General features: G+C 43.2%; 1 protein-coding gene across 1 annotated transcript in view; it reads right to left on the bottom strand.

Annotated features, from left to right (window-relative positions):
- Positions 1–21564, bottom strand: part of LOC133353964 (serine/threonine-protein kinase 25-like) — a 36749-nt gene extending 15185 nt beyond the window's left edge. Inside the window, exons 1-2 of the mRNA XM_061570497.1 lie at positions 21180–21564; positions 2660–2890 (exon numbers count right to left, since the gene is read on the bottom strand). Coding sequence (XP_061426481.1) covers positions 2660–2890; positions 21180–21200 — 252 coding nt within the window. The 5' untranslated portion in view covers positions 21201–21564. The remainder of the gene's footprint in view (positions 1–2659; positions 2891–21179) is intronic.
- Between the last annotated feature and the right edge of the window lie 1303 nt (positions 21565–22867).

The following is a 22867-nucleotide window of genomic DNA, read 5'->3' as shown; positions in this document are numbered from 1 at the left end:
AAGTCAACAGCGGCTGTCCAAAAGATAAACTTACCCCCGTCATAGCTATGTGCACTTTCGAAAGAGATTAGCACTGTCTCAATGACCAATTAAGTCGATGCTAAACGTGTGCTCTTTGTGTATCCCCTACCAGAACTATCAACTGCCCATGTACCCCTACCAGTTTATGGGTTTTATATCTATATAATTTTATTAAATAAGAATACTACAAAAAAAAACTCCACAAACAAAATTAATCATCCCTATTGCCACCACCTTCTTGGCACCTCACAGTTGAGCCTTTCCGTAACATTTGACTAATTACTGGGGTAAAAAAAGAAATAAAAATAATGTAGAAATTTATATTTATTTACATATTTTATTTTTTATTTTATTTTTTATTAATTTTTATTTTATTTTTTACCTACGTGACTTTACTGAAAGAACTAAGGAGTATGAATCCTTGCAGTCACGAAAGCTTCAAATCTTGAATTAATTACTGGGGGTGCTGGCGAGTAAGAGGGAGTATTAAATGGGACAAAGGATAAAGTAAGATTCACAAGAACAAAAGTGTTGTTTCAGAAGTATATTACAGTATTCCCTCATTATTCACGAACTTGCTATCCGTGAATCGCAGCTGAAACTCTACACGACTGCATCGAGAGACAAAGTGATGAAGTGATAAGATAAAGTAAAGCGATGAGAGAGAAAGTGATGAGATAAAGAGATGAGGGGGTAAAGATAACTTCTGTAAGCTTTAGAAGCATCTGCAGTCGTTGCGCGTTCGATATTCGTAGGCTGATATCATGATTCGTGAAAGTTGAGGTAAGATCTAATGGTAATCAATACATTAACGGGACACGATCAGATCCATAATCAAGAGGACCTCAATATATGTATGTTGAACTGCTTTCGCACCATACGTAACCAACTGTGCGACGAAAAAAAAGCTAAGAAATAGACTTGAATGTTCAAACAAATATTGTGATAGGAACTATATCAGTCAGAAAACTAATAAATTAATTCCAATGTAAGAACCTACTCCGAAAGTCTTGACATTTAGCAAAGCTTCCTTGGATGAATATAGCATTCGTAAACCAGTGGAAAGACCCATCATAGAATGGATGGGCCCTCCCTCCACACCCTGCATCCCCACCTCCCCACCCCATGGGTGCCCTCCCTCGTGCATGACAACCCCTAGGGCTCTCAACACCCGCAGCCCCCCCCCTTTCAACTGCCCCCCACCTCCTCGAGGTCCGCCGCACCCAGCCCCACGTCACCACCAACAAGATGGGCTATGAAGCACAGTAGCATGCCCTGCGCAGGCAAGAACGTGATGATTGGCTGGCCTGCAGCCAATCAAAAGCGTTCTACTGGTCGGTCGTCGAAATGTTTAACATGTATAGGATTTCGCTTTAAGCAATCAGCACATTATTAACTATTATATTGGGAAAAACAACCCAAACTTAAACATTGGTTGAGGCAGCTGATGAGATAAATTCTAGTCACAAATACCAAACATTTGCGATGCTACATTTAAGTTGACATACAAGGCAAGAAATAGTCTTTACTTCTTTCTTTCAGAACAGGGGGATTGTGTAAACATATAGCAATGTTGACTTTCGATTATATTACATATTAGCCTGTATTTGCTGTGTCTAAATCTCTACTTATCAGTGATATACTGCTGTTCTTATCAATTCCTAGTTCGATCGATTTATTAAGTGCGTACTTTGGTGGCATGCAAAAGTACTTTGGAATTTACAACACAAACATGCCCGATGCCTGCCAGTTGTAGAAAACAAAGTTGCTAAAATACATGTTACATGGCCACCTCTGCCCTTAGCCTAACCCTGCCTCCCTCTCACTTCGGTGAACACTGACTGAGGGATCCATATCATACTTCATGACATATGAGGAAAAAGTTGTATTGAAGTGCCGCTTGCTCGTATTTTTCAATAATCGTAAAATATCACCGCACAATCCTACTACTAGGCAACTAGGGCGAGGCTTGGATTGTTACACTCACGCAACTTGCATCAAACAGCGTAGTGCGAGAAGGGATTATTCCGCATTTAATATAAATTACGCACACTCACGTGTACGCCAATATATATTCACACGGAAACAAAGGACACAAAAATAATGAGAATGGAGGATCACTGCATGGCTGTCTATTGCAATATACACGGTGGGGGGAGCGAGGTGACATGGCCCAGCAGTCAAGCATTCGCCATGAGTTGTAGAAGGCCGTGGTTGGAGCCCGGTGGCCACGCTGCTTAATACCGCGGTGTTGCATTCACCGCGAAACACTACGCGCCGTCTTGCTTCGCACAGCGGACGTGAAACATCCCTGAAAGTCATTCGAAACGAGTAGGAGGCCATTGCGCGCCGGAGTCACGGCGCAAATGTATTTAATGAATAATAATGGGAAAATGTCTCCATGCCCCCCTATTGACAAGTAAATGCCGGTTTGTGGGTCAAGTGTTGAGTTATCTTGCGCCCACAGGGATAGCGACCAGTGGGGGTAACCCGTTCAAATTGAAGATGTTTAAGTTGCGATTTTAATTGCATTTCGCATTCAAAGTGCTATGAGATGCCAAAGGCGCAACAGGTGTTAAATCAAACGCTGATTATGTAATTATTATACGTGATTGAAAACAAGACAACACAAATGTACCTTAAGATACGAGCCGAAGTAGTGGGTGACGTAGGGCGAATCGCACTGGCTGAGCACCGTGATCTCTTGCTGGATGTCCTCAATTTCATCCTCCGCCTCCTCCAAGTCAATGATCTTGATGGCCACTACCTCCTTGGTTCGGTTGTCGATGCCCTTGAAGACCTCACCAAATGACCCCTTGCCAATGCGCTCTTGCTTGGTGAACAACTCCTCGGGATCGGCGCATGAATTCTGTGGGGGGGGGGGGGGGGGTAGGGCGTGGGGGGCAACGTGTGGGGTGGGGGTGTTACCATGGGCTTTTGCAAGCAAGGGTGACCCCTCCCGTCAGGTTAACTTGACTTTCCGACTGCATTGCCGCAACGACACAAAGCTCTCTGCAGATCGTTGCCGACAAGTGTTCCGCATGACAAAGCCCGCGCCACAGTACGCTGGGTTTTAGCAATAACCGATGCACTCGTCAAAGGGGTACGGGGAAAATAGAACATTAACAAGAAGGCATTTAAATCAAACACTTGCAGCAGCGTAAAATCCGCAAATGGCATGCGAGCATAATCGAGAACAAAGATATGAAATGCAAACAACAACAACTCTTATTGTCACGTAAATTGGAAAACGTACAAATATGCTTTTTTATCCCATTGTGTGCGACGAGCGTAAAACCTTGCACAGTGCAAATGGATAAGTTGTAGCTCCCAGCTATTCATTTTTGTGAACCTATTGAAATCGGCACGCTTGGGTCTCATGTAAAAAGTAAATTACACGTGAAGGACATGCAAGCGGGTCGCACACGTTGGTGCCTTTCACGTTGGTGGTTTTGACGAGAAAACAGAAGTATCGAAGGCGACCTGTTGGCTCAGCTTCTATGAGACTTTTATGGCATAGTTGGCTTTATTGCCAGGCTTTGCAGGAATGAACCAACACCATCCAGTCTGACTCTATCCCCAAGCAGTACTGGCCTATTAATGATCAGCCAATTCAAACATGTGACTTTATAACCCATCAGGTTGAGAAGCTGTTTTGATACAGTTCAAAGTAAAACGGTCAAGTAACATTGTACAAACATCTCTTCCTTGCAGGTCCCTCCTCCCACAGGACTTATCTATTTAGAAGAAATGGCATTAACCTTCACCTGAAAACCGAACATGGAACTACACATCAATAAATGTTCATGAACCTCTCCCGTGGTTTTTATGAAGGTTTTTTGGGTGCAGAGCTCTTTGGCTTGATGTACGAGGCTACTGTCACATACAGGCCACAGATTGCAATGTAACAGGGAAACTGCCGGAAACTTTGCCGATGAAATATATTTTTTCCTTTGAAGGCAGTGGTGATTGATGAATGTGTTGAGTTTTTTGTTAACGCGTAGGCTTTCGTCCAATATCCATAATAGAGGTTTTTTGGGTTCGATCGTGTAAATATAAATGTGGAGTTAAACTCGCCACCACCCGACACAGCTAATAACTAAGATAATCACCCAGGAATGTCTGTCCGAAACGCTCGTGACGTCACTCCATATCGATCAGCCCCCCTCATTAATATTCATGAGCAGGTGACATCCTCCAAATGGGACACCCACCCTCATTAATAATTATGAGTGGGTGACGTCACTCAATATGGAGTACTCTCCCCCCCCCACTAATAATAATGTGTAAGTGACGTCACTCCACATCGACCAGCCCCTCTCATGAATAATCATGAACAGGTTACATCCTCTCATTTGCCAGTACGCCTTTTGGCGTCATCTGGTCCAACCCATGTGAGACTAGGCTCTAAGGAAAGCGGTCTTGGGTGTGGTTCCAATCAACTTCAAGGACAGTGTATACATTATCAGAGTTATGTTTTTTGTTTGCATTATGGCTGCAGGTATTGTGGTCTATGCAAACATGACTCCTTGTAAAAAAGGTGTCAGTTTTGTTGCCAGATAGAAGGGTAAAAAAACTATTATCAGGTTACATCCTCCACATGGTCCCCCCCCTCATTAATAATCATGAGCAAGTGACGTCACTTCACATCAAACAGCCCCCCTCATTAATAATCATTATAAGATGACGTCCTCCAAATGGACACCCCCCCCCCCTTCATAATAATTAGCGGCTGACGTCACTCCACATGGGGGGGTGAGGAGCCTCCTCCTCCCTCCTCGGCGTCAACTTACAACCCTCACGACAAAGGCAGAACCCTCACGTCACGCAATCTCCGTCACGCTATTGAGACATGGAAGTAAAAAGGACGTCACGATGAACAAGGGATTATAACCTTTAAATGAAATAGGTCTGTCACCACGGCCTTACAAATTGCACAAGCACTAATGCAATGAATATCACGTCGCGGTCTGCTTTTGGCTTGCAAGTTTCAGAATTACTGTAATACACCCGTCCTTGGACGGGCAAAATGCTAGTTAGTAAGATTAGTCAAGTACACAGAACGTGGCTAATTCGTTACTCGTACAGCACACTGGTGTGTTGGAGCAAATCCACAACATTTGCAATCTGCGTACGACGTTTCACCAGTAATGACCACTAGCATCATCAAGCGGACACAAATCTGGCTGTCTGCCTGATGAAGCAAGATGTAATTACTGGCAAAACGTCGTACTCCGATTATAAAAGTTGGGGATTTGCTCCAACACACCGATGTGCTGTACTCGTGACGAATTCTCATGTTCTGTTACGTGACAAACCTTACTAATTGGCTGTGTCGGGTGTGGTGGTGAGTCTAACAACACATTTGTATTTACACGATCTAACGCAAATAAAAAAACCTGTATTTGTTGTTTGTGCTTGTGCATCACTGTCTACGTGGCAGAATGCCCAAATAGTTCAATCACAATTGTCTTAGCTTTGACACGTGAGAGCCAAATGTTATACTAAACAACATGCTGTAATAAACCCAAAAACAGCACAACAACATCAAACCGATAGCATGAGAACAATGTTCTGTTTTGCTCTTTTAAAAGCCGAGTACACCACAATTAACTTCCAAGTACCAATTACGACACTATATATTTTACCATCGTCTATGACTCAGTCAAGCACTTAAATGCAGCCGCACATGAAAAAATGTTAACATTGGAGGCGGGAAATGTTAATATGTCTTCCCACATTTTAGAAGTACAAACAGGCAAAACATTGTGTTCCAATGCTAAAAACCACCTTTTAAATCACCCTTCCACACTGCCATAGCCATATCCTCCAAATGCCTTGGACGTCAGAACAGGTCTGACTGCTTGCTGAACGTTCGAACGAAAACTGCCCGAAGGGTGTTGCGAGCACGGTGAGAAAAATTATAAATGAAAAAAAAATCTGCCGACTTGCTTGTGGGCTGATCTAAAATGCATGGGGTCATTGCATATTTATTCCATTGTGAGTTTCACAGACTGTACATACACACACACGTCATCACAAACAGTTTGCCTTAATCATCGTCTGGCAGCACTGGTTGTTTTGTGACCTTCATGTATATGTCAAGAATTAAATAACATAGGGGGGAAACGTACCTAAGTCAACAACCTGGACATTGTAAACAATACACTTGTGTTGGCCAAGGATAACTAAATCTTGCTCCCACACAATGGACAACAATGTATGAACTTGCAAATATAATTTAAAAGATAATTTTGGTGTCATTTTGTCTAATGCCCCCACATGTGCTCAAGTGTTCAACACTCCAAAGAGCCGCCCCCCCTTGCAACCATTGTGGCCATCAGTTCACAGCTGGTTGTTGCTATTTGACTGTGGTGGTGGTGTCAGTTTGCCAAGAGGGGGGAAAAACCACACACACACAAACACACTGTTGTTATGGGAAATTGCAGTGCGGTTAGCACTTCAGCAAACAAATTTGCGTCTAAAAATAATACGAATAAAATACCACACCAGCATCTGTCCTCCCATTGATAGTACACAAAAGAAAGTTACAAATATGGGATTGTAACAGAAGCAGGTATGATGGCAAGAATATTACAAAGAAAATAAACACACACACACATGGGGAGTGGAAGCATTTTCTCCATAAACACAAACACACAGCTGTTTGAACCCTAGGGGGATTGTTTAGGGTCTAGTCCATCGGAAGCAAGAGGATTAAACTTCCCAGAGCCTGCACTTGCTGCAAGCATGACGTGGGCTGCCATGGTAGCCGCCGCCCACGGGGTGAATAACCATCGTCTTCACGGAGGTATGATGTAATCGGCTAGTGTGTGTGTGAGAGAGAGGGCCAGGCAAGTAAAGGAGGGTTGTTGGGGGCGGGGAAGCGAGGAACAAAAAAACTTGGGGAGGTGGTAGTGGAGGGAGAGGCTAAAAGGAGGGGGGGGGGAGAGAGAACGACAGGAAGGGAATTCAGGAAAACACTCACTTACGTATTCACGAATGTACACACAGGACCTGCCGCATTCCAAGCTTCAACTCGAACAAGGTGGGGTTTTGCGTTGGAGGTTCCCAAGTTCTTTACAATGTTGGATCCATCTCTAGCGAGTGTAACTACCACCTTCCTATTATCAGCGCCATGTCACGTGCACTCATAGTACTCTACATCGGAGGTCGGCAAACCAAACTAAACAAGGGCACTATGAGATCTCTTTTACCAGTGGCAAAATATAGTAGTAGGTTTTTAACCTTTTAAACTGGTACAAAACTGACACCAATGGGGACTAAACTCTAAAGAAAGCCGTCTCGGGTGTGGACCAATCAACTTCAAGGACAGTGCATATTATTATCATTATCAGAGTTGCTTCTTTTTGTTAGCTTTTTTGACTACTTGTGTTGTGGTTATTGCAAACATAATTCCTTGAATAAAGGTGTCAGTTTTGTACCAGTTTAAAAGGGTAAAAACCTACTACTAAAACAAGGGCAGGCATTTTTTTAGAACTTGGTGAAACAGAATATTTCAAGGGCCGCCAATGCACTGCGTGGGTGGGTCCCTTCAAGAGTCGCATGTGGACTCAGGAGTCGCAGGTTTGCCGACCCCCCCCTGCCCTATATGCAGCTGCTCATCTCAAGACGTTGTACAGAAACAGTTGGCGTATATTTTAGAGCGAGACACAGACCATGTATAGGCAGAGGGGGCGCGGTGGGGCGGGAGGTCTCTCAAGTCTGGACTTATAACAACGAGCAGAGAGTTAACATCACGGAAGCTTGAGGTGAGTGGAGTTCCAGACCCTCGGTGGCAGCTAGAAAAAAAGGAGCGATCTTCCTCTGAGTGAAGGCTACCGGCCACACTAACCTTATTCAGGACTTAAAAACACAAAACCTCGATATGCGTATATTTGGATAAACAAAGCTTCGGAATTACGAACTCCGGATAACTCTGCTGATCTACGGTGCAATAAAAATAAGAATAAAATATCTTATTCAATGCTTTTTTCAGTTATGTCAGTTTTAATATTTTAACACTGTACAGTATAAATAAAATACCACTTTCAATCTAAATTGTCGAAGGCTGGGAACGGCATCCTCATAGTACTGTTATAAATGTTTCAATAGTGCATACGAAGTTGCAAACGAAACTCAAGGAACGCATCGGCTTCGTATGTCAAGGTATTGCTGTATTCAGAATGCATCACTGGATGCACCCTTTGCACGAGTCATACCCTTCGGATGCTAAACATGAGCGCGGAAGAGCTCCCACACGATGCGGCATTTCGATCTCAAGAGGACCGCTTCGTACCGGAGTAAGCAAAATCACCACCAGGCTTCAGGATACGAGCTTCGAGGACGCATGGCTTCGCAACAACATGCGACCAATCAGGCCTAAACAAGTGGAACAAAAAAACTACAATACAGCCAAGTCAGGAGTTGGCACAAATGCACTTAAAGCATAACCTTTTTATCCAGACTGCTGATGAAAGGTGCCTTCCTTACCAAAGGTGACATTACGCTGATACGGCGATCTTATGGTTTTCTGCACGCCCGATTTCCCCAGTGTTTTTTTCTCTCCCCAATACACCCCTTGTACAACATACGCGTGACACACCTGAGCGGTAAGCCTTGGCTTGAGAATTGTCCGCGTGGGGCATGTCAACACGCAGGGAAGAGGTATATATTTTTAAACAAACCTGAAACATTAATTCACTAAAATGTGGAAAATACGTTACATTTACATCGTACTGTATTTAAGTCATCCAAATGAAACGCTTATTCACATCAAATACTGGCAGCAAGCCAAGGTATTCCATGCCAAGCCTGAGCCCTATGCATACTTATTCCTTCATGGGCTTTCTACTTCACTCACTATGCTGCCACACCCCTGGTGCACAGAAAGGCTGGAAACACTGTATGGGGGGAAGACTTGCATCTGCCAAACCACACGAGTGCCGCCAACAAAGGCATAAAAAGCATCATCGTCGAAGAAATAATGGCCCCAAGTGAACGGATTGTAGCCGTGTACTCGTCCACTGTTAAAAAAAGCTGCCTTTGGTCGTCACCGATTTGTACGTGAAAAAAACGGCATGTTTCTCTACTGTTTAAACAACTACGATGCTCATCTGCAGAGAAAATGCGATCCCACAATATCCAACGTAAACTTGAACTCTTTGCTGTGGTGGCTATAGAGGTCCTCCGAAAGATGCGTAGGTGGAAATATACCAAATAGGAAGTGCCTGCGTTCACGTGAAACTTTTCTAGAAAACAAATCGAATGCACGCACTTGAGCTTACGACACTAAAGTGTGCGTCTGTGGCTGTGGAAGCTGCCAAGGGCTTTATGGAAAGGCGGTGTTGACTTTCGGGCAAAATGAAGCGACGCAAGTTATTTACTGGCATTTCTTTAAACTTGTTAAGGATGGTAAAAGGTTAACATAAGAGCCCCTCCAATAGTTACGGCCCATGAAAAAGAACATTTGGGAAGAAAAAAAACACTTTCTCATGAGCACAGGGCAAGCAAGGCGTGGGTGGTGTGTGTCACGCGCGTGTCTCTGGTGAGTGCGAAGCGTTGCGTGCAGTGTGCGGACTTGCCGTGCGTTCTATTTGTGTTCTACGTGGCGTGCGCATGCTTGCACGGGCCCCCCCTTTTATTCTTAGGTGCGCATCACAACACGCGACGCGTACATCTGACACCAGAACACAGCACGATCAAAACTTCGAGGTCGGAGGCCATCTGCGGTCACATGGAGCGGATAGCGTCTTGTGTTCAAGCGGGGTGTTGATGACAAAACACCCGTCTCCTCTTGAGCTTGCTATCACAACGGCACCAAATCTAAGGGCGGAAACTCCGACTGGCTACTAACCACAGGAAATGCATGGCGATGTTTCACACCCACCAGATCCCCGCCGTCCCAAGTCTAGGCATGGTTGCAGGGGTGGCGACAAGCTTATCTTCTAGCCACTGCTGCATCCTGCTAACTACAGAATGTAACTTCATTTGCAACGTCCATCGGCTCGTGCACAACACTATCCTACTTTCTTACGGCCAATTTATCTCGGTCACCCTACATACTACACAGTATGCCTAACCAACAGCTCACATTCAATTTCATTGAGGGTTATGCCAGAGCAACAAGTCACACAGAAAGCGTGATTGACTCAATTGGTTGTTTCAAATTATGTAAAAAATATATCCCTTTAAAGACATATTCCTTGTTACATTTATTAGTTACCCTGTAAGTTTAGTTTTATATTTACCACATTGTCAACGATTTGATTGGTGTGTACAACACAAATATCAATGTTTCCCAATGCATCAAAGTCAGGAACAAAGCAGGAAGTCACCATGAAGGGTTAATCAGCACTTGAGTGCGGTGATTTCCCATGTCCGTATGAAGTTCTTTTTCACACCAACTTCAAAGAACACTTCTCCACCATTCCCACCTCTTAGGGCAGACACTGACCAATGGCGTGAGAAACATCAGTGAGCAACATCAGCGAGCACAATGTGGGAAACCCTCTGAAAAGCAAGTGGCTAAAGCTAGGAGATGTGTGCTGCTTTGAAGAGTGGATGAAACAGTAGCCTATAGTGAACCAAGGTAGGTCTATTTTAGTGCAGCTGCTACTAAACGTGCCTAACAAACCCACATTTGATAGCTGAGATGTTAATCTACACACTTTAGTCAGCATATAGTTTTAACGGTGACGTCGGTGTGCATACTTGTTTTTAAAACAACCCTATAATAAGCCAACATTATGTGCAATACACATGGCTGACTAACTATTTAGAATAATCATTGATAGTGTTAAAAACAACTGGGAAACCCCATCTTGCTTACTTGGAATGTAAGTGTCCAACAGTACATACAGGATAATGGCTCATTAAAAGAACGCACTTCAAAAGGAGCCCATTTAAATCACCAAATGTTAACAGCGTATTTTTATTTACAATGGGCATGTGTTCATCACTTTCGCAAGAACAGAACTTGATTATGGTGTGTGTACACATTTCTTATTATCTTTTTACACATCAAAACATTAATATGCACCAATGTTTCCTGCTAGGTACACCAAGAGATTATATAAATTCCACATGAAACGTTTTCTCTCGATATATGTAAAGTATGGCATGGGAAATCCCTTACCAATTAAGCTTCTTTTAGCTGTTATCTTTACACAAATAAGAAAACCATTTTGAGCTTCTGCGGCCGTCTGGAACACTCTTCCTTCCGATGAGAAAGCCACTGGAGTTATGCACTTTTAAATCTACATTGAAAACGAAATTCTTTAAAAACAGATTTTTTTGTTGAGTATGTTGTCAATTTCCCCACACCTCTGATTAACACGGTTGGCTAAGTACGGTGTGAACGGTGTGAAAGAAGTTCAACGTACATAGATGGGATACAAACTGTTTTTGCTTTGTTTTTAAGTGCTAGAAAATAAAACAATAAAAATACACTTCAACAAATGCTTCAATGACGCATCAGAAACCAAAGTAATGCCTTTGTAACATACACTTACGACTATTTCCGACTAAACAACTTCTGCTAAACGGGTTTCATTTATAAGCATCTTGAAAGGAAATATCACGATCGCTGATAGCGTATGCAGCAATTATATAAGATTCCATAGTGCGTATACAGTATATTAACACGCTCAACACCATAATTACAAAATACTCTACTTCGCATGATGCTACGACTTAATACATTTAGTAAAAACAACAAGTACATGCCTTTGTGTAAATCCACTGCTGGATGAAGGCCACTACATGCTTTGCGGGTTGAGGTTATTTGGCCATATTTTGCCATGTCGATCAATGCGGGTTGGTGAATGCGGTCGGGGGGGGGGGGGCTAAGACATCGGGGCATAGTACAATTAAACAATGTGTTTGTTCTGCACTGCCCCCTGATGCCAACGTAGACCTGTAGCAGCCTACAACACCTGTTTTGTGCACGGTGTTTGCCCATCCAATCACTCTCCAGGCAACTTCCCGCTTAGCTTCCTAAGATCGGATGAGAGAGATCAGGACCGTTTCTGGGTCATTTGGGCCGAAGCGGAAGTGTAACAACAAGCATTTAAATGAGCGCACGTGAAAATCATTGCCGATGCACCCCCAGAGCGCATTGTTGACCACTGTCTGACTGAGAATGGCCAATGCGTTACGTTAAAGCAGCCACATGGCTACCATATTAGGGCAATGTCTAGACCAGGGGTCGGCAACCTACGGCTCCGGAGCCGCATGCGGCTCTTTACGGGCTGCTTCTTGACGATGAGTACGTATGTACTCAGATGCATTGCGGCTCTTGAAATACTGAATTTTGTACCGAATTGGAAAGAAATGGCTCTTCTTGTTATTTTGGTTGCCGACCCCTGGTCTAGACCAATATCACCAGGTGCTGTCTTGTTTATGGTCTATAAACGTCTGAGTCTGCGATAAGCGGTACTACTTGCAGATTACTTTAAGGCATGGTAGCGGGTGTTTCAGTGGCTCAAAACACAAGTGTAAGCAAATGAAGATAGTACATTAGGAGTGTCTTAATTGTTTATGTTGCCCACACTAGTTTCCCCAAGCTGCTGGTACCTTGAACCCCATATAAAACTACAGTGTTATGCAAAGTGTGATTTTTTTTCCTTACATCCTTAACTGAAAACGATAAAAACTTTTTTTGAAAAGCTGAGTAATGTCGCCTTCATGCACTGCATACACTAAAACAGAATTGTAAAGGTAAAATGTTGTATCTTGCTTGACTTAAAGCTTTCGTGACTGCAGGAATTCATATTCGTTGGGTCTTTCGGTAAAGTCACTTAGATAGGTTGAAAAATAATAACAAAAAACTACAGCGTTTGCTTGTGTTGTGATAGAAACGTCGTAGTTTTTTGTTATTGTCTTTCAACCTATCAAGGTGACTTTACCGAAAGACCCAAAGAATATGTAAAATGTTGTAGTTAGTACTCCAATTTAACATGAAAACAAAATTCTGAGTCAAAAAAATATTTAATAGGGTTCGATATAAAGAAGCCAACTTGTCAATAAAAGCATTAACATTTTATTAATGTACTAACTTCTGCAAGGTAAAATGTAAAATTCTTACATTAACCAAAAATAAGGTAATCTAATGAACATGATCGTAAGAATGCAATCCCCCTCTCGCTATGCATGTAGAAATTATTTCGCACCATACGTAAGGCAACCGTGCTAATCGAAGGTGCATCTATACAAGGCCGGTCACAATTCATGGTCATGCTTCAATTTGAGAATCGTTTTCATCACTGTGCTAAATTGTATCGCCACGAGTATGAATTGAAAAATATCACTCATTGCAACCCTATTAAATGCAGGTAGATTGTGATTTACAGTTAAAATTAATCACCGAATCAATTCATCATCATTTCAAAAGGACTGCTCTTACTCAGTTTCACGAAAATTCACCTTTGACTTACAAATTCTTTATTATGCTGCCAATTTTGCGTTACTTTCATGATCGTTCAGTGAACTTTGCTCTCTCTCATTCAGTTTTTTTTTCAAGCTGCAAATACCAATGAACACCATGTGTCCCAAAGTGTTGTGTTTTGGCAGAAAATGTCTTCAAAAACATTCGCAGGTGCATGCTGTGCAGCCTTCACACATCCGCTCGCTCCGAGGCAACTCCCACTGTTATTTGTACATTCAAGAAATGTGTTCACACATACACTACTAGCTTAGGGGCCAGGCCCACAGGGGACACCCAGTCAAGCCTGCCCTGCTGAAAAAGTCTGGCTATCCACGGCTTCTCGACCAGAGAGAGAGAACTCTCAGTTCTCACCATGGTGCAGACAGAATGTGTACTTAACCCATGCTCAAATAAATAATGTTACCCAACAAGCCCCCCTTTTAAAATATGCGGGCAAGCACACACCGTGAATGGCCTACAAAACAAAGGCACAATAAATAGTGCTTTCTGGACACCGCAAACGAATCGGAATATATTTCATGCTGAAGCGCTGGTATCTATGTAACAAAACAGGAATGTCAATTTCTTAATAATGGACGGAGTGAAGACACTCGCTTTATAGAAGTTAAGATTGTGAAGAGGCTAATGTGTATTTGACCAGGTGGCTCAACGGAAGAGTGAGCGGCTCGTAATTGAAAGCAAGTTCAAATCCCGATTGGGGGCTGACACGGCTCAATCCCTTCGTAGGGTCGATAAAACGAGTACCACTTTGTGGGGAAATAAAACAGTGATTGTCCTATGGATAAACTCACCACCGTGCTCGGAATGCAGAATTTATACCACTGACTCAGGGCAGTAAACAGGACATGAGCACCTCACCAATGCTCATTCAAACAGGATATCGCATCCACTTTTTACAAATCTGGATTGCAACCAGCGTAAAAAAAAACACATCTACAATGGCTCAAACACAATCAAAACAATAGTTTCAACATTCTTCTGCAGGCACATTATGTTGCCATTCATTCAACTAGTTTGGTTTTCTAGAAGTACTTCAATCTACACTCATCTTTCTCTTGTTTTCATAATTTTCGTCATGGTCTGCCTTTAATAATTGTCCTAGATATACATACTCCGATTAGCATGGTTGGCTAAGGTGCAAAAGAAGTTCACCTTACATCCAACATACATACTCTGATGCAATTCAGTTATTAATCATATATCTTGTTGGCGACTTTTGTTTTGCTCATACAACGTTAAAGCCTTCTTTATTACATGAATTAATGTTTATGTGGTGTATTATCATTGGTTACCATAATATGTATGTCATACGTAAACCTAACGTGGTATTATTTTCACAATTTATGTTCATTATATTCACCGATAATAATCGAGTACATTTGGTATTCACACCATTCTTATACAGCTCATCACAAAGGCTCACAATCTGTAGCAGTTTCACAGTAGGAGGGCGATATTGCTACGTGTAATCCCAATTGAGTAATTAGCAAATTTGGACCATGACGCCTGCACACAATAACCTGCACTTTTAAAATTACATCGAGGTATCTTTAACGTCCAACTGTGAAGCGGATGGGGCAATTGATGGCTAATACACACGTACAGCGAGGGCTGCCTGCGAGATTTGAGCTTCTGCAAAAGAGTCGAACGTGCGACTGCTGAGCCATGGTCACAGTACCCCATTATTTTCTCCAATTGAATCTTCGAACGTCACTGAATAACCTTGGTGTTAGTATCTCTCCTTCTCCGGCTACCCTTCTGTGTATTTTGTGACTTTCTTCAATCAATCTTAGTGTATAGCTCATAAATGATAGTAAATCATTTTTTTATTAAACCTTTTTAACATCTTGGATAACTATATTCTTGGTTCTTTCGAATCCCTGCAGTCACGAAAGCTTTAAATCTTGGATAACTGTTAATTTCAAGAGTTAAATGGCCTTTCATGGTTGAAAAACAATAATCATAATGTTAGTTTGATATTTAATTTTTGTCTACAATGTTATAGTTATGCATGTGGTCGATCATAGACATTTCCTAAACATGGCTTGCAAATGTGGTTGCTAGTCTTATAAATGTTCCAGTATTCGATTCCCAATTATCTTTAGGATTAATTATATATCTGCAATGACACATGTATCAGCAACACGGTCATTAACTTAAGAAAATTTACCGTAATTTGAAAATTACAAATTTGAAATAAAATAAACAAAAAATGCAAGGAAGCTGAGAAATACATGCTAGGAATTAATGACACTGCCAGACAAAAAAATAGGAACACAACAGAGAATACACACAAGCTGAAAAATGTGGGCTTCTGCAGGAAAGTTAGATAGAAATGGATGATGGCCAGCGGTCGAGCCCAAGGACGAAGTGGCAGCCAAAGGAAGGGAAGCGCCTGAGAGGACATCCCACGGTGGCAACGGATTGATGAGATCAGCTCGTGCGCAGGAGATACACGTGGATTGCTGCATCGCGAGAGAGCTGGAGAAGGACAGGCAGAGAGTCCCTTGTCCAGCAGAGGACAGATCATCTTCTTGGTTCTTTCGGTAAAGTCACGTAGAATGGAAATAATAACGCAAGCAGCCGAAACGTCGTGAGAATAATTTTATTATGTTTTATTTTATTATTTCCATTCTACGTGACTTTACCGAAAGAACCAAGAAGATGAATCCCTGCAATCACGAAAGCTTTAAATCGAAATTTAGGACAGATCATGTCTGCCGATGATTTTATGTAAAACTACTCACAAATCACTTCTCAAAGGTCTACACTAAATATAGCGAAGTTTACAACCAAAACAATTGCGTATTAAATCACCCATTTAGTGTCTTGTAAATATTTTCCATCAGCACCAGCTGTTGTGTGGCAGTTTAGTGTAAACTTATGTCACGACTACACCAGTGCTGTATTGTTTAGAACCATGTCAGATTATAAATATACTGACAGTCGCCACTTGCAAGATGGCACGGGCATCAGATTGTCATCACAAGCAGCAAGGCATCAGAAGTGTGCTGCTTAAGCATTCGCCATTTAGTAGACATCACCATTTGATGTTCAAGTGTCACGTGTAGAAACAAATTATGAAGACAATTAAATACAAACTTAAAATCTAGATTTAATCGTTTGCATGATTCTGTTGGTCAGTGTGTACGGAGTTAGTTTTACAACACACAAGTGCTGCAAAAGGTGGCCCAAACACAAAGTTGCAATCACATGTTCCCCTTTCCACCCACCACCTCATGTATTTGGTTAGGTTGTTAATGGCGACTACAACAAATGTACAATATTGTCATGTTCTACAATGGCCGTGTTCTACAATACAATGCTTTAAATACAATAGAACAACATATCCAGGGGATTTCTGTATCTGTCAATTACTTCTGGTCAATGCCAACCAGTGGTCTGTGGCTCTTTGTAGCATGAAATCACATTGAAATACACCAGAGATGCGTAAAGGAGAATTATTCACGAAGAGACTGGTATGTGCAGGTGCCTTCAAAATCATTGTGTTATATAAGAGCGCGAGCTAATTTGGAGGCATGTGAAAAATTTACGATAATTATCAATTTGGATGTGCATACCAGCGTGAAGTTAGCAGACCACAGAACCAGACTACTTGTTCCTTATTCTTGGTTCTTTCGGTAAAGTCACGTAGAAGGGAAACAATAGAAAAATAAAAATATAAAACAATAAAATTCTCACGACGTTTCGATTGCAACACAAGCAATCATCATCAGGTGTGAAAACCACAGCAAGAAAATTTAAAAAAACCGCCACTTTTTCCAAATTTTCTTGCTGTGGTTTTCACAGCTGATGATTGCTTGTGTTGCAATCGAAACGTCGTGAGAATTTGTTTGATTATTTTATTATTTCCCTTCTACGTGACTTTACCGAAAGAACCAAGAATATGAATCCCTGCAGTCACGAAAGCTTTAAATCGAAATTTACTTGTACCTTCGTGAAATAAACAAAACCATAGGCAGGTCTGCACCTCCTCAGCATAAAACAATTCCCATCACACACCATAAAGAATCACCCGCTGTCCAACAAATGTGAATTTCTACCATGTACTAATTTGTTACAAGGACAAACCTCACCATTTGGATCAAGGGAAATGACAAGTGAAGACATTAAGAACCAATGCATGCCGGTGATAAGAGGGACTGGTAAAGATAATGTCCAATGTTTTATTTCCCCACAATCAATTCCAACCCTAATCGATGCATTTTAGTGCAATTTCTCAGGAAAGTAGTAGTTGACTGAAGATTAAAAAGGTACACTTAAAACTCACAATCTATTATGGTGATCTACATTTGCAAGTGTAGAAGTTTTACTGCTAGCATTGAGCCAAAGCCAGACATTAATGTAAAGTGAACATATTTAGAAGCTTAAACACTTTTACTTACACATATTATACATTAAATTATGTATATGTAAACAATTTGGATGCCAAAATCTATAACTATTTGGGCCATTAAGCTTTCCCACGTGAAGATTTGTGTGCACTGTATTCCCTCAGTCTTTACTCAATCACACGATTGTGCAATTACATATCTATGTAGTTACTCGTAAAACTCTGCACAAGTTGTACATCCATGAGTTAGTTAAAGAGGTGTCCTGGCAAGTGAAAAAAAAATGTCCAAGCATAACGTGGAGCACTGCAAGAATAATTTAAACCATCTGGTGAAGTCACAACCTCCCAATAAATAGTGCAGCACAGGTGTGGGGGACGATGTTTTGTGTAGCACAACAATTCTTGATCCGAATCACCCATAAATGCCATCCTTTAACCCCAGCACGACTAGAGCAATATTAGCGAGCCTCAATTCAAAAGTAAAGTTGTACACTGTGCTTCACTTGTTAAACAATGCACTGCATTCACCCCATAGACTCGTTCACAACCAACAACCGCTCTGCGTCCAACGCCGTAAATGTTGCCGTGGTGGCAAATCGTTTCTGATACACCGGAACGTGTTCTATTGACCACAGTGTTGTGTGGACTTGCGTCCCGTACAAAAGTTGTGATGGGGGAAGATAGCAAAAAAACGCAGCTTAACCATAAGCTTGACAAAATAGCATCCACACACCCACCTTAGAATAAATATTCAATTTGGGAAACGTTTTATCCCATCTACGTTTCAAAAGCAAAGGGTATAATAAGGTGATAAATTATGTGCTGTATACAATTTCACATATGAGAACGTAATTGTATTTTCACCAGTTGCCATAACAGTCTATTTGAGAAAATATTTGTCTTGCATGACAAACCTGTGGGAAGCCAAATGTGTTTATAATTTCACAGCGTGCTGCACACTTACATTAAATATAACACATAAAATGCTGACTACATTTTCATGGTGGAGACATAAATCCAATGCCTTGAGATTAGTCAAGGTCACATAGCTGTAGTACTAACAATCTAACACTGTATATCTATGCTGTGGGTTCATTTTAATATTCGCCATTTGATAATCATCCATTATCAATCTACTGCTGGATGAATGCAAGTAAAGTAATAACACAAACGTACAGTAATCCTTTTTGTATAATAATTGTGTTACTATCCAACAATATGATAGATATTTCTTCAAAACGTTGCCAATTATGACCACCTCAAGGAGGTGCATGTAAGTCCTTAGCAAAACGCTACATTAACTCAGTAAAGACGAACAATAATTATTGAGAGAGGTCACAACGCAAAACAACAGCAATCTGAAAGGGAGTTAGGCCAACATGATGCCATCCAATGATGATCGTTCACACACATAATTACGGTGCGTATTAGACGCCGTGGTGGTCTTACTGGATGGAATATGGGAACAAGCTTTAGGCCAGGTGACTAATTGGCGTACAGAATGCGAGTTCTGGGTGTGGGCTATTACGCCGAACATGTGACTTTTAAGCCATAGAAAAAAAAACGCCGAGATGAATCATCGATAAACCTGCCACCGGGTTTAAACCACTTATGACCAAGAAACACCCATCCTACATTACAAACCGGGATCGGTATATAAAACGATTCATCCGAGAGGAATGTTTCAAGTTATTATGCAGGCCACGACAAGGCACATGTTTATACGGCACTCAAGTTGCATCACAAACTCTAGCACGGTTGTATTCGTTTGGCCTTTTGCGTTGTTCCCGCACGACAATTATGTACTGTACACAACATTCCAGGCAACCGAACAGCGTGACGCAACTGCAGCAATACGCAGGACTCGTTTCCAGCGATTAGGCAAGCCTAACAATTCACCGACTTTTTTCTACTTTCATCTCAGCAGCCATCAGCCAGCGTCACAAGCGTGTCACAACTAAGAGTTGCATGCCCTTAAGCAGTGCAGGTTTATAGTATATCAATGTACCAACGATGAGTTATTTAGTTGGCAAACACGGTGTCGCATTCGTATCCATGTTGCAAAAGAACGAGAAAATTATTGGGCAGTTGAGATTTTGCTAAAGGTTATCCTGGAAAAGAACCCATATATATTATTTGGGTCTTTCGGTAACGTCACGTAGATAGGTTCAAAGAAAATAACACAAATAAGATTTAAGAACCCATATGTTCATGCATTTTATCCAAGACGGCATGTCGAAAGTCAGCCAATGAGTGGGAAACCTCATACAGCCAAACACAAACCAAGGGCCATTTTTTACCGACAAAACTGTAGCAGAAAAAACAGATTTCAAGCTACCATTCCATTTGAGCTTGCGTTTATACTGAACACTCCATGCCATTTTGTTGAACCTGCCGTTGGAAAAAAAAATCTGGCACCTTTACGAAGAGGACCAGACATATTGCACTCGTTTGAGTGTGTGCGTGTGCCATTTACACTTCCTGCTTTCTGAGCGGGCTGATATTTTTTTTTACTGTGTGCACAGCGTATACGCCGCCCAATACTGTACTGATATTGTATTACGCGCACGCTGCATTTACGGAGAGAAGCTAACCCAGGAGGGACATTCACGTTCGGATTTACCAAGAAAATAATGACCGTGTGTGAGCGAAGGAAAACCAAAACACAGACACGAGACAAACGCATATAAGCAAGCTCCTATTAAAGCCGGCACGACACACGAGTGGGGTGGTGGCCAGTCCACGCCCGACCGCCTTTGTGTCCCCAATATTGATGTTTACACGCCGCATCAGATACCCAATTAAGGCTACGTCGTGAGAAGCATTGAACAGTTGACGAGGGCCTCGTGCGGGAATCAAACTCCGGTGGCCGGGTTCGTAGTGCAAGTGCGTTAACCACTACCCTCGCCAACTCCGTTTCACGTTTTCTATTGTAGGGGCGAGTGTGTGAAAGCACTTAATAAGACCAAGAAGAAATCCCATAGAGACCGACGAACACAAAGACACACTTGTAAAGAGACCCGGACGAAAAATCACACTTCGGGGAGAGAGCCATAGAGGTGTACACGACAGCCCTCGCACACGAACGAATACACACGCACTCCTCTACACACAAAAACACTCACAAGGCACGAAAACACTCAGAATATAACGACGAGCAGCAACACATCAACACACGCAATAGTCAGTCACAGGAGAACATGCACTCGCCCACACCACACAGAGGATTCCACATCTGAGGGGTCCGCCCCATAAAGTCACAACACGTCTAACACAAGATAGAGACGACGACGATTAACATCGCCAAATCGACTACGACACCATCCCCCTTCGTTCGAGGTGTTTAGGCTCCGTTACCTGTACGTTTAGGTGCGCCATGGCTTGGCAAACCAAACCCCCGGGCCCCGCGGGGGCGGGGAGGCAGCAAACCGGCGCGGCCTGGCTCGCTCAGCGGGACGAGGCGAGGGGGAGGCCGGCAGGGCTTCTAGCCGAGGAGCGGTGCGAGGCGGAGGCCTAGTCGCGTCGGCGGCCCTCTGACGGGCGTCGGACGAGAGGACGTAGACGTCCGTGGGCGAGAGGGAGAAGGTCCCTGGATGTCGGCGCCGCGTTAATTAGTCGCGAGCGCGCAGAGCGAGACGCTTTTTAGTCGACAAACTTCGCCCTCTACCGCAAAACACGACCGCGACGCGGCGCCATGATAGATTCATCCGCCGGGTCGCGGGGCGGAGCGCGCGGGCGCGGCGCGACGGCGGTGAAGTGTAGCCCTGCGCGAGCGCGCGCGCGTGCGAGGGAGAGAAAAAGTAGTGCGGCGGCGGCGGCGGCGACGGCGTCACCCGGCCCCACGAGGCGGGGCCAGGGAGGGGTGGGTGGGGTGGGGGTAGAATCGATTCGTTGTCGATTCCGTAAGAGACGCGATAATCGATTCCCGCACACGTTACGACACACGTGTTGAATCGTTGGGTGTGGTGCATGACGCAGAGTCGTTAGATGGCACGTGTTGACGAATCGTCGCTTTGCTTTGGAATCGATTACTTGAGGTTCTTGCAAATGTTATGCAAATAGCTTATTAACGACCCCACGTCGCAAGGGAGGGAATGAGAGTGGACGGAAACATCGCGAATGAGTCAGTGTTGTACAGACGAGAGCACAGAGTACGCAGAAGACGGCACAGAGTGCACACGAGACAGCACAGTACAGACAAGAAGGCACAGAGCACAGAGTACACGAAACAGCACAGAGTACAGACGATACATGATGGCACACAGGACACACGAGGGACAGTACACGATGGCACACAGGAGACACGAGAGACAGTACATGATGACACACGAGGGACAGGACACAGTACACGATAACGTCATAGACGAGACTACAAGCGAAGCAGTACAGCAAGTATCTACAGTACATATAAACTGCATACGAGATCGTACACAGCTGAGACAACACAGACGATACGCAGTACAAGTAAGGCAGTCAGTACGAATGAGAGGCGATACGAGGCAGTACACTATGTACGATATGTACAGATGAGGCAGTACCATTGGTATAGGAGATGCATAGCACATGGTAGAGATAAAACGAATGCACGTGATGATTCACAGGCCACAATCTTCAATGAATCCACTGCTTGGATGAATGTTTGTCCATGAAATCGCTCAACCCGCGTGGCCCCATTCACAGTGTTGGAGGAGGCTCTCATCCAGCAGTAGATTTACCAATATGCCTGTTTCTGTGCATACGGAATATTGTGCATTTTAAAGAGAATAAAGTCACAGCGAGGGTGTATACTGGTAGGAACCCACTGGTTCCACCAGCCCACAGGGGATTATTGTGTCCGTCGTGCAGGGAGGGGCTGGGTGGGCAGGGAGAGGCTGGGTGGGGAGGGTGGAGAGGGGGTGGGGCTGGGTGGGTGGGTGGGGAGGGGCTGGTCACCCCGTGGTGTCCTTATAAAACTCAACGTTTAACCTACTCACGCCGGCTTGTGCCCGCCCTCACAGTCGGGCATATTTGCGGAATACACCACGCCGCCGTTGACCCTGGCCATT

Source organism: Lethenteron reissneri, chromosome 45 (genome assembly GCF_015708825.2).
Source record: "Lethenteron reissneri isolate LAM-NWPU_2019-01 chromosome 45, ASM1570882v1, whole genome shotgun sequence".
Taxonomy (NCBI): Eukaryota; Metazoa; Chordata; class Hyperoartia; order Petromyzontiformes; family Petromyzontidae; genus Lethenteron; species Lethenteron reissneri.
The sequence above is the reverse complement of the archived record's forward strand: the minus strand, read 5'-3'. Positions and strand labels throughout refer to the sequence as shown.